Source organism: Equus asinus, chromosome 1 (assembly GCF_041296235.1).
Source record: "Equus asinus isolate D_3611 breed Donkey chromosome 1, EquAss-T2T_v2, whole genome shotgun sequence".
Taxonomy (NCBI): Eukaryota; Metazoa; Chordata; class Mammalia; order Perissodactyla; family Equidae; genus Equus; species Equus asinus.
The window spans coordinates 188,790,679-188,804,380 of record NC_091790.1 but is presented as its reverse complement, the minus strand read 5'-3'; the positions used below and the strand labels follow the sequence as shown (position 1 = coordinate 188,804,380).

At 36.0% G+C, this 13,702-nt stretch overlaps 1 protein-coding gene and 1 pseudogene across 1 annotated transcript in view; both read right to left on the bottom strand.

The window, feature by feature from the left end:
• Positions 1–660: 660 nt before the first annotated feature.
• Positions 661–13,702, bottom strand: part of AGBL3 (AGBL carboxypeptidase 3) — a 94,772-nt gene continuing 81,730 nt past the window's right edge. The window contains exon 17 of the mRNA XM_070513914.1: positions 661–5,462. Within this exon, the coding sequence (XP_070370015.1) occupies positions 5,102–5,462 (361 nt within the window). The 3' untranslated portion in view covers positions 661–5,101. The remainder of the gene's footprint in view (positions 5,463–13,702) is intronic.
• On the bottom strand, positions 6,830–11,910 carry LOC106829981 (sodium/bile acid cotransporter 7-like; annotated as a pseudogene).

The window sequence follows — 13,702 nt, the reverse complement described above, 5'->3', positions numbered from 1 at the left end:
GAAGACTAAACAACATGCTACTAAACAACCATTGTATCCATGAAGAAATCAAAGGAGAAATAAAAAAATACCTAGAGGCAAATGAAAATGAAAACACAACATTCCAACTCTTATGGGAGGCAGCAAAAGTGTTACTAAGAGGTAAATTTATAGCAACAGAGGCCTACTTTAAGAAAGGTAGGCCACCGACCTGGTGGCATAGTGATTAAGTTCATGTGCTTTGCTTCAGTGGCCTGGGGTTCACAGGTTTGGATCCCAGGAGGGGACCTAACATCACTCATCAAGCCATGCTGTGGTGGCATCCCACATAAAATGGAGGAAGATTGGCATAGATGTTAGCTCAGTGACAGTCTTCCTCAAGCCAAAAAGAGGAAAATAGGCAACAGATGGTAGCTCAGGGCCAATCTTCCTCACAAAAAAAGAAATAAGAGAAATCTCAAATAAACAGCTTATGCTATACCTAAAACAACTAGAAAAAGAAGAACAAAGTCAGCAGAAGGAAGGAAATAATAAAAATCAAAGCAGAAATAAACAAAATAGAAACTAAAAAACAATAGAAAGGATCAATGAAACTAAGAGCTGTTCTATGAGAAGACAAACAAAATTGACAAACCCTTAGTTAGACTCACTAAGAAAAAAGTAGAGGAGATTCAAATAAATAAAATCAGAAATGAAAGAGGAGAAATTATAACAGACAACACAGAAATACAAAGGATTATAAGAGAATACTATAGAAAGCTATACACCAACAAAATTGGATAACCTAGAAAAAATGGATAAATTCTTAGAATCATACAATCTCCCAAAACTAAATCAAGAATAAATAAAGAATCTGAATAGATCAATCACAAGTAAGGAGACTGAAACAGTAATCAAAAACCTCCCAGAAAACAAAAGGCCAGGACTAGATCGCTTCACTGTTGACTTCAACCAAACATTCAAAGAAGACTTCGTTGCTATCCTTCTCAAACACTCCCCAAAAATGAGAGAATGGGACACTTCATAACTCATTTTATGAGGCCAATATTACCTTGATACCAAAACCAGAAAAAGACAATACAAAAAAGGAAAATTACAGGCCAATATCACTGATGAGCATAGATGCAAAATCAACAAAATATTAGCAAATCGAATATAGCAATACATTAAAAGGATAATACACCACCAACAAGTGCAATTTATTCTAAGGATGCAAGGATGGTTCAACATCTGCAAATCAATCAATATGATATGCCACATTAACAAAATGAAGAATAAAAATCACAAGATCATCTCCATAGACACAGAGAAAGCATTTGACAAGATCCAACATCCAATTATGATAAAAACTCTCAATAAAATGAGCATAGAAGGAAAGCACCTCAACATAATAAAGGCCGTATATGACAAACCCACAGCCAACATAATACTCAATGTTGAAAACTGAAAGTTATTCCTCTGTGAACAGGAACAAGAAATGGATTCCCACTCTTGCCACTCTTATTCAACATAGTACTGGAAGTTTTAGTCAGAGCAATTAGGTAAGAAAAAGAAATAAAAGGGACCCAAATTGGAAAGGAAGAAGTAAAACTGTCACAATTTGTGGGTGAAATGATTCTATATATACAGGAAACCCTAAAGAATCCATCAAAAAAACTATTATAAATAATCAACAAATACAGGAAAGTTGCATGGTAAAAAACAACATACAAAAGTCAGTTGCATTTCTATACACTGATAACAAACTAGCAGAAAGTGAAATCAAGAATGCAATCCTATTTACAATTGCAACAAAAAGAATAAAGTACCCAAGAATAAATTTAACCAAGGAAGTGAAAAACTATACACTGAAAACTACAAGACATTATCGAAAGAAATCAAAGAAAACATAAAGAAATAGAAAGATATTCTGTGTTCATGGATTGGAAGAATAAACATAGTTATAACATCCATATTACCTAAAGCAATCTATGGATTCAATGCAATCAAAGTCAGAATCCCAATGACATTCTTCACAGAAATAGAACAAAGAATCCTAAAATTTATGTGGAACAATAAGACTCCAAATGGCCAAAGCAATCCTGAGAGAAAAGAACAAAGTTGGAGGTTATCACACTCCCTAAATTCAAAATATACTACAAAGCTATAGTAATCAAAACATCATGGTACTAGCAGAAAGATAGACACACAGATAAATGGAACAGAATTGAGAGCCCAGAAGTAAAACTACACATCTAGGGACAGCTAATCTTTGACAAAGGAGCCAAGAATATACAAAGAAAGTCTCTTCAATAAATGGTGTTGGGAAAACTGGACAGCCACATGCAAAAGAATGAAAGTAGACCATTATCTTACACCATACACAAAAATTAACTCAAAATGGATTAAAGACTTGAATGGAGGACCTGAAATCACAAAACTCCTAGAGGAAAACATAGGCAGTACACTCTTCAACATTGGTCTTACCAGTAGCTTTTTGAATACCATGTCTCACCAGGCAAGGGAAACAAAAGAAAAAATAAACAAATGGGACTACATGAGACCAAAAAGCTTCTGCAGAGCAAAGGAAACCATCAACAAAATAAAAAGACAGCCCACCAACTGGGAGAAAATATTTGTCAATCATATGTCTGACAAGTAGTTAATTTCCAAAATATATAAAGAACTCATACAACTCAACAACAAAAAAAATGAACAACCTCAGCAAAAATGGGCAGAGGATACGAACAGACATTTTTCCAAAGAAGATATACAGATGGCCAACAAGTACATGAAAACATGTTCAATATCACTAATTATTAGGGAAAGGCAAATCAAAACTACAATGAGATGTCACCTTACACTGGTCAGAATGGCTATAATTAACAAGACAGAAATAACAAGTATCGGAAAGGGTGTGGAGAAAAGGGAACCCTCACACACTGCTGGTGGGAATGCAAACTGGTGCAGTCACTATGGAAAACCGTATGGAGATTTCTCAAAAAATTAAAAATTGAAATACCATATAATCCAGCTATTTCACTACTGGGTATTTATCCAAAGAACTTGAAATCAATAATTCAAAAAGATTTATGCATCCCTATGTTCATTGCACAATAGCCAACATGTGGAAGAATCTCAATTGCCCATCAGAAGAATCTCAAGTGCCCAACAATGGATGAATGGATAAAGAAGATGTGGTCTATATAGAATGGAATACTATTCACCCATAAAAAAGACAAAATCATGCCATTTGCGACAACATGGATGGACCTTGACAGTATTATGTTAAGCAAAATAAATCAGACAGAGAAAGGCAAATATCCCATGATTTCACTCTTATGTGAAAGATAAACACAGATAAGGAGAACAGATTAGTAGTTAGCAGAGGAGAAGCCGGTAGGGGGAGAGTGAAAGGGGTAAAGGGGCACATATGCATGGTGATAGATAAAAACTACACTATTGGTGGTGAACATGATGCAGCCTACACAGAAACTGAAATATAATAATATACACCTGAAATTTACACAATGTTATAAGCCAATATGACCTTAATTTAAAAAAAAAGCAAAGACCAGTGGTTGCCAGGGGTTAGGGAGAAGAGACGGATGAATAGGCAAAGCACAGAGGATTTTTATGGCAGTGAAACTATTCTGTATGACACTATAATGGTACATATATTTCATTATACATTTGTCCAACCTCATAGAATGTACAATGCTAAGAATAAACCCAAATGTAAACTATTGACTTTGGATGATTATGATGTATCATATTAGGTTTATCAATTGTAACAAATATATCATTCTGGTGGGTGATGGTGATAATGGGGAGGCTATGCATGTATGGGGGCCAGGGAATATATGGGAATTCTCTGTACCTTCTGCTCAAAATTGCTGTGAACCTAAAACTTTTCTAAAAAATAAAGTCTATTAAAAGCAAAAGCAAAAATATAATTGTTACTCTTTTAATATCCCGAGTTCTCCTTCTACTTTCTTTGGCTAATGGATATGTTGTTGAGAGTATACTACCCAACCTCAGATCTTCCTAGTTTCATCTTGCTACCATGACCTAATTAGGCATGTGACCTGTAACTTTAATGTACCTCTCCTACCTGATCCTCATTCTGCTTAGCCTCATCCTGTAATGGACGCCATTATGGACCCGTAACCCTAGGCTGGTTGATTCTGTTTTCTCACTTACTGCATCCATCTTGACTTATTGGCCTGACATACCTGTTTCTCTAGCGTCCTTCAGGAATCTCACTAGTATGTATTGTCTTATGCATGACACACTGTGAGGTCCTCCACTTCCTTCCATGTGAATAAATGGCTGGAGATGTACATTCATCAGCTCTAAAGGAAACTGCACATCTAATCTTTTATATTTTTGCTAAATTGTGAGAAGCAAAATGACTATTTAAATCATAATCTATGCATTTCAGTGACATTTTGTGGCACACTTTTGCTGTGTACAATTAGCATCTTTTATTATATACTGTTTTTTTCTAATTGTTGGAGGTACACAACTGAGCATTTTACTATGTACCATCTTATTCTGTAATTATTTTACTCATGTGTGTTGTATGTACAATGAATCAGTAATCTTTGGGGGAGAAATGCCTTTTATATAACCAATGGTTCTTAGCACACCACAGATATAATAGAAATTCAGGAAATGATGTTTTCGACTGATTCATTGAAGTGCCTAGTAAGGGACATTAAAGTCAGTGATAGTACATGACATTCATTCCTTGAGTTCTTGGGGTTTTTTGGTGTTGTATGAATAAGTCATTTTGAAAGAAATCAAAAGATCAGAGATTTTTTTTCATCTTGGCAAGAATTAAATATAAATATCTAAATGATTTAAAATTTTCTATGTTGTGTCTGGATTTCTTTTTAAATCTCTGAAAGATATTCCCACTAAAGAAGCTGGGGTACTCAGGATTTGTAGTTTAGTGCACACATATGCATGTGTCGGGGAGGAAGAGGGATAGAGGGATGTGGAGGGCTTTCTTTTTCTTTTTACTATGTAAGCATATGTTATCTTTCACCCACAGTTTTCAGAGCAGCATAAAGCTAGATTATTTGTCCCTTTGGAATGTCAAATGGAAGGTAGGTTGGCCATCATTCTTATTTGGTTGCTACTCCTTATTTTTACTTAAATGGTGGGCTCTTTGCATAGAACTTGGCTGGTTGGATGCTTCAGCTTGAAGACTCTTGTCTTCGATAATATTTGCATCCTTCTCAAAACTTGGAATAATCTCCCATTTGCTGCTGACAGGTTTCATGTCTTTAGTCTTCGTGGCCTTGATTCGAGGATGTTTTTTCCTTTTCTTGAGCTCTTTGAGAGGTGATAAACTTTCAAATGACCTCTGGGACACAGGCTGGAGGCTTTCTGAAGAGCTTACCATAAGATTCCTCTGGCTTATAAAAGGGGGATTTCTGGGTGGTGTCCAGGATGTGCTGTATTTCTTTATATTTATGTAAGTAGCTGGCTTTAGTCTAGAAAAGAAATGAAAAGTGTGAGTGTTTGCCCAACATGCACCCTAGGTATTTGTAGCCCTTAGGTATTTGTCATAGTATAAGTCATATTTTTTTCCTTTGATAAGTTCATCTTCCTTTAAGACTTTTACCATTATTTCTATGAAAATGATCTAAGTTTTCATCTCTGGTCATGAGTTTTCAGCACTACTCCAGTCTTGTATTTCTAATTGCCTAGAGGATATGTTCACTTGGATACCTGCCCTGACCCCAGGCTTCCTAATATAATAGCCACTCTGGCCTCAGCTCCTTCCTTACACATCTAGTTGAAGTAAATGTTCTCTAAAATTCCACTTGGCTCTAGAAATCTACTTTTTTAAAATTCTATTAGAATGAACTCAGTATACATGCTATAAGGTTTTTTTCTATAGTCAGCAAGAAGATAAATATGAGGCCAAGAGAGGGAAGTTTTCCTCAAGATGGGGAGGTTTTGTAAATTACTAATTGCAGCCACTTAAAGTTTCTTAGTTTTTCTTTAGAATTCCATTTTTTCCACAAAATCTCAACTATATTTTTAATTAAACTTTTAATTTTGAGATAATTGAAGACTCACCTGCAGTTGGAAGAAACAATACAGAGAGATCCCATGTCCCCTTCACCCAGTTTCCCCCAAATGTAATATTTTGCAAAACTGTAGTTCAATATCACAATCAGGGTATTGCCATTGATATAATCAAGACAGAGAACAGTTCCTTCATGTTTTCATTTTCCAGTCATACTTACTTTCCTCCCTCCCTATCCCCTCCTTAACTCCTGGCAATCATCAATCTGTTGTCCGAATTAGATAATTTTGTTATTTCGAGAATGTTATATAAATGGAATCATACTGTATCTAACCATTTGGGATTGACTTTTTTCACCTAGCATAACTGTCTGGAGATCCATCTAGGTTGTTTTGTGTATCAGTAGTTCAGTCCTTATTACTGCTGAGTCGTAGTCCATGGCATGGATGTACCATACTTTTCTTAATGATTCATCCATTGAAGGATATGTGGATTGTTTCCAGTTTATGGCCATTACAAATAAAGCTTCTAAAAACACTTATGTACAGGTTTTTGCATGAATTTAATTCTTCATTTCTCTGTGATTAATCCCCGAGAGAGCAAGTGCTGGGTCATACAGTAGTTATATATTTGGCTGGTTTTTTTTTTTTTACAAAACTGCCAAACTGTTTTCCAGAGTGTACAATTTTACATTCCCACCAGCAATACATGAGTGCTCTAATTTCTCTGCATCCTCATTAGCATTTCATGTTATCACTATTTTTTATTTTAGCAATTCTGATAGGTGTATAGTGATATCTCATTGTGGTTTTAATATGCATTTCTCTAATGATGGGAACATCTTTTCATGTGGCTATGTGCCATCTGCATATTCTGTTTGGTGAAATGTCTATTCATGTCTTTTGCCCATTTTTTTTTTTTTAAGATTGACATTTTCTCTTTATTTTTGTGGTCAAGTGGGATAGATAAATATTCCAAGTCTTCTGGATTATTCTAAGTTAGCCAGTGGTCCCCTGGTTTGGAGCAGTTTCTTCTCCCTTGACACCATCCAAGCAAGACTTTATTGTTGGCACCAGCACACTGCCCAGCAGGATCTGAACCGGATGGTAGATGAGCAGGGGGACAGATATCAACGAGAGGTGCTCTTGGCCTGCAAACACTATCTTCAGCATTGGAATCCCTAACGTGAGGGATTTGTGTGTAGAACAGAAAATGATAGCCACGGTGTCTGCTGGTGTGAAACCCGAATTATTCCTTGTTGAAAAGATGAAGGTTAAAAGCATAAAACTCAGCTGAATAGAAAATATTATGAACAGTATGAGAATAAGGCTGAATTTATCCAGGTCAATATTTGGGTTAGAGAACGTGTCACAGAATGTCGTGTAGATGATCATGAGGAGCACACTGCTGCTGATAGCACCAAAAGGCAGTTTCTTTCTTTCAAGCCAATCCTTGATGTATCTTCGGACAATCTGTCCAATAATGAGAGGAACCACAACAGTTATAAAAAGCTGAGAAAAAATAGATGTAAAAGGCACAGAAGAGGATGAGCCAAGAAAATGCAGCAATAGTAAGGGTGTTATAACGATGCCCAAAAAACTTCCAAAGGCTGAATTAAATAGTGCAGCTGCCTAGTGGGCTCTGGGGGCATCTCGGTGAGAGGAGGATCCTCTCCGGAGACCGAGACATCAGTGGGTGCCGTTGCCCTCTCTTTTGCCCATTTTTTAAGTGAAATATTTGTTTTCTTACTGTTTAATTTTGAGACTACTTTAATCTAGATACTAGTCTCTTGTTTATGTGGTTCACAAATATTTTCTACTATTTTATAGCTTGTCTTTTTATCCCTCCAAAAGGGTCTTTTGAAGGGCAAGCACTGTTATTTTGATGAAGTTCAATTTATCAATTTTTCATTTATTGATCATGCTTTTGGTATAAAGTATGACTTTTGCCCAACTCTAGATCCTGAAGATTTTAAATTTGTTTTTCTAAAATTTTCATAGATTTATGTTGTGCAGTTAAGTCCATGATCCATTTTGAGTTATTTTTTGTATAAGATATGAGTTTAGGTCAAGGTTCATTTTTTTGGCCTATCGATAGATGTCTAATTTCTCCAGCAACATTGCTTGAAAAGGCTCTCTCTCCTCCATTGAATTTGTAGTTTTGTCAAAATTAGTAAAGCGTATTTGTATGGATGTATTTTGGTGTTCTACCTTTGGTTCTGTTGATATATATGTCTGTTCCTCCTGCAATACTATACTCTCTTGATTACTGTAGTTATATAAAAGGTCTTGAAATCATATAGACTGATTCCATTTTATCCTTCTTTTTCACAACTGTTTTTGCTATTTTAGTGCCTTTGCATATACATTTTAGGATAATCTTGTCTATATTGACAAAAAAAATCTTGCTGGGATTTCAATAGGGATTACATTATCAATTTAGGAAGAATTAACATTTTTACTGAGTTGAATCTTCCAATTGTAAACATTCTATGTCTCTGCATTCATTTAGATCTTCGATTTCCTTTTTTTTTTCATGTTGTATAGTTTTCAGCATACAAGCCCTGTACATATTTTGTTAAATTTACACGTAAGTATCATTTTTTTGAGAGATTGTAAATGATGCTGTGTTTTAAATTTTGGTGTTCACATCTTCATTGCTTATATATAGAAATGTAATTAATTTTGTATGTTTATGTTATATTTTGAGGCCTTGTTGAACTTGCTTTTATCTAGAGGAGGTTTATTTTTGTAAATTCCTTGGAGTTTCTAGATAGATAATAATGTCCTTTGTAAACAGGGACAGTTTTCTTTCTTTCTTTCTGATCTGTATGCCTTTTATTTATTTTTCTTGCCTTATTGCAGTGGGTAGAACTTCCAGCATGACACTGAATAAGAGTGGTGAGATTGGACTTTATTAAGTTGAGCTAATTTCCCTAATTTTTTTCTGAGAATTTTACCATGAATAAGTGTTGAATTTTGTCAAATGCTTTTTCTGTGCCAACTAATATGATCACGTGATGTTTCTTCTTTAGTCTGCTAATATGAGAGATTACATTGATTTTTGAATATTGAACAAACCTTGAATTCCTAAAGTGGACCCCACTTGGTCATGGAATATAATTCTTTCGATACAGTGCTGAATTTTATTTGTTAATATTTTGTTAAGAATTTTGCATCCATATTTATGAGAGAGATTATGCTTTAGTTTTCCTTTTTTTGTACTGTCTTTGTCTGGTTTTGGTATCATGCCAGTAGAAGCTTCATAAAATAAACTGAGACGTGCTCCCTCCTCTTCTATTTTCTGGAAGAAATTGTGTATAATTGGTGTTAACTTTTCTTTAAATGTTTGATAAAATTCTCCTGTGAAACCATCTGGGGAATTTCTTTTTTGAGAGTTTTAAAATTATGAATTCAATTTCCTTCATAGTTGTAGGGAAATTCAAATATTCTATTCCATATTGTGTGAGTTGTGGTAGTTTGTGTTTCTTGTAGGAAATGATCCTTTTTTTAAGTTGTCAAATTTGTGTGATTGTAGTGTTTCCTATTATCTTTTTGATGTCTGCAGGACCTTTAGTGGTATCCTCCGCTTGATTCCCAGTATTAACAATCTGTGTCTTTATTTCTTTCTCAGGCTTGCTAAAAGTTTGTCAGTTTTTATTGATCTTTTGAAAGAACCAATTGTTTCACTGACTTTCTATATCATTTTTCTGTTTTCAATTTCATTGATTTCTGCTCTTTATTATTCCCTCCCTTTTGCTTGCTTTGGGCTTATTTTGCTCTTCTTTTTATAGGTTCTTGAGGTGGGGGCTTAGATTATTGAGTTGAGACTTTTCCTGTTAATATATGCATTTAGTTCTATAAATTTCCCTCTCAGCGCTGCTTTAGCTGCATCCAACAAATTTTGAGGTATTGTTTTCATTTTCATTCTTTCAATATATGTTTTTATTTCCTTGAGGCTTTATCTTTGTCTCATGAATGTTCAGAAGTGTGTTGTTTAGTTTTCAAGTGTTTGAGGATTTTTCTGTTATCTTTGTATATTGATTTCTAGGTTGATTCCATTGTGGTCAGAGAATATACTTATATGATTTATATTCTTTTAAATATGTTGATATTTGTTTTATGGCCAGGATATGGTCTATCTTGATATATGCTCCAAGCATACTTGAAAAGAATGTATATCCTGCTATTGTTGAGTGGCACACACTATAAGTACCAATTAGATCCTGTTGGTCAATGGTGTTGTTGAATTCTTCTATATCCTTGCTGATTTTCTACCTAGTGGTTTGATCAGTTGTGGATTTCTCTATTTCTTCTTTCAGTTTTTGCTTCACATAATTTACAGTTCTGTAAATTTGTGCATATACATATAAAATCACTATGTGTTCTTAAGGGACTGACCTTTTTATCATTATATAATGCCTCTTTTGTCTCTGATAATTGTCTTTGCTGCAAACTGTACTTTATCTGATATTAACATAATCACTTCTGCTTTCATTTATCAACGTTTGCATAATATATCTTCTTTCATCATTTTACTTTCAATCTGCCTACACTGTCATATTTAAAATGAGTTTCTTGTGGACTGCATATCATTGAGTAACATTTTTAAATCCAGTCTTCCAATCTCTTTCTTTTAATTATTGTATTTAGACCATATACATTTAGTGTAATTATTGTTATCTTAGACCTTAAGTTTGCTTTTTTTTTTTTTTGGTTTTTGTTTTTGTTCTTCTGTTTTCTTTTTCCTGCCTCCCTGTGAATATTTTTAAGAATTCTGTTTATATTTATCTATAGTGTTTTTGAGTATCTCTTTGAATAGCTTTTTGAGTGGCTACTCTAGATATTATATTACATGTGCATAATATCATATCTAATGGTGTTTTTATTTTAACAGTTTGAGTGAACTATAGAAATCTTACCTCCCTTTATGTCCTTTTACCTTCTCACATTTATAATTTCTTAAATATTTCCTTTACATACATTTAGAACCATCAAAAATTTAGAAAACTTGGGAGTCTAGAAGATGGCAGTGTAGGAGGATCCTGAACTTGCCTCTGCCCATGGACACAAAAACCCAACAATTGCCTATGAAACAATTTCCTTTGTGAGTCATCTGGAAACTGGATGGAAAGAATCCCCACAATATGGGACAATACAGGGAGGGGTGGAAGAGCCAGAGATATAACCCTGTTGAGGAAAAAAGCCCACACCTTAGCTATGGCACTTCACAGTCGGGAGCAATCTCAAAGGTACAGAGGTTTTCCCAGAGAAGTGGGTTATTCAAGCTCCACATTAAGCACCTGAGCCCTTAGATCCAGCACAAGAGAGACAAAAATACCTGTCTTTTAAAACCAATGGGGAATATGCCCAGGAAAACTATAGAACTTCAGGGAAGGGAAAACCTACTCTTAACGGGCCCGTGCACAGACTCACTGCACACAGCGACCAGCACAAAAACACTAAATAGAAAAGTACATAGTCCATTGGTAAAAAGAGACTCACTTACTAAGCTTGTAGTGCATCCCAGAAAGACAAGAGGCAGCTGGATCCATCCCCCAGGGGCTGAGACACTGGTGGCAGCCATTATTGTGACCTAGTTCAGCTGTGCTGACACAGATGCTGGCAGGTGCCATTAGAATCCTTCATCTAACCTGTTAGGGCAGGGGTCTGCCCCACCCACTAGAGCACTAGAAGCAATCTATCACAGTCAGGCAGCACAGGTAGCCTGCCCCAGGACCTGTCTCACCCACCAGTGAGCCTGCTGCAGACTTACACCACTGGGCAGCAAAAACAGCCACAGAGGGGATCTGGCTCACCTACCAATGCCTTAATGGTTGCATGCTGCCATGCCTGGTGCCTGCCCTGCCCATCAGTGCTCCTGAGGCAGCTATGCACCAGAGTCATGTAGCCAGTTTGTGCCAGAGGCCTGCCTCACCCAAGAGCAAGCTGGAAACAGCTACATGCTGTGCAGCTAACCTCATCGGAAGCCTGCCCCACCCATCAATGCATCTGAGGTAGCCAAGTGCATCATGGCCATGCAGCCAGCCATGCCAGGGGCCTGCAGCAGTTGTGTGCACCTGGCCTAGCAATGAGCCACACTGGGGACCTGAACCATTCACCAATAAAACTGCAGTAGTTGTGTCATACCAGACCTCAAAAACAGACATGCCATAGACTTGTCCCACACCACAACATGCCTATAGTATAACATGGGTGTAGCATAATATCTCTGGGCCTCATAACCAGCCAGCTGGGGGGACAACCCACCTACCTGTGCACCTGCAGCAATAGCAACCCTGCCACTAAACAAGGGCACATGTGGCCCACACAGGGGACACTCCTGGAACATTTGACATAGGTGACAAGAGGGGAGCACACTGCTGGGCCCCATAAGGCATCTCTTACAGAAGGCCACATTTCCAAGATTGAGAGATGTAGCTGATCTACCTAATACATAGATACAAGCACAAAGAAGCAGGAAAAATGAAGAGACAAAGGAATATGTTCCACATAAGGAAACAGGACAAATCCTCAGAAAAAGAACTAAATGAAACAGAGATAAACAATCTACCTGATAAAGAGTACAAACTAATAGTCAAAAGGAAGCTTACTGATCTAGAGAGAAGAATAGATGAACACTGTGAAAACTTCACCAAAGAATTGGAAAATATAAAAAAGAAACAATCAAAATTGAAGAATGCAATAATGGAAATGAAAAATTCACTATAGGGAATCAACAGCAGAGTAGATGGTACAGAAGAATGGATCAATGATTTGGATGAAAGAGTAGAGGAAATCACCTGAACTGAACAGAAAAAGCAAAAAATATTAAAAAGAACAAGGATAATCTAAGGGACCTCTTGGACAACATCAAGCATATTAACATTTGTATTATAGGTTCTCAGAAGGAGAGGAGAGAAACAAAAGGGCAGAGAACCTACTTGAAGAAATAATAGCTGAAAACTTCCCTAACCTGAGGAAGGAAATAGACATCCAGGTACGGGAAGCACAGAGAGCACCAAACAAGATGAACTCAAAGAGCCTCACACCAAAACACATTATAATTAAAATGTCAAGAGTTAAAGATAAAGAGAGAATCCTAAAACTTGAAAGAGGAAAGCAACAAGTTACACACAAAGGAAACCACATAAGGCTATCAGCTGACTTCTCAGTAGAAACCTTACAGGCTAGAAGGGATTGGCATGATATAGTCAAAGTGCTGAAAAGAGAAAACCTACAGCCAAGAATATTCAAACCAGCAAAGTTATCATTCAGAATGGAAGGGGAGATAAAGATTTTTCCAGAAAAGCAAAAACTAAAGGAGTTTATCACCACTAAACCAGGCTTAAAAGAAAGGTTAAAGGGACTTATAAAGTGGAAAAGAAAAAAACACAAATAGGAATAAGAAAATTATCAAAGAAAAAAATCACTGATAAAGGCAAATATATAGTAAAGATAGTGGATCAACCACCTATAAAGCTAGAATGAAGGTCAAAAGACAAAAGCACTAAAAATATCTATTTCCATGATAAGAGGTTAAGGGACACACACAAAAGAGGTAAAATATGATGTCAAAAACAAAAAAATGTTGGTGGGGGAGTAAAAGTGTAGGGCTTTGACAAGAGGTCAACCTTAAGAAACCATAAACTTAATATAGATTGTTATTTATATAGGACATTATACATGAATCTCATGG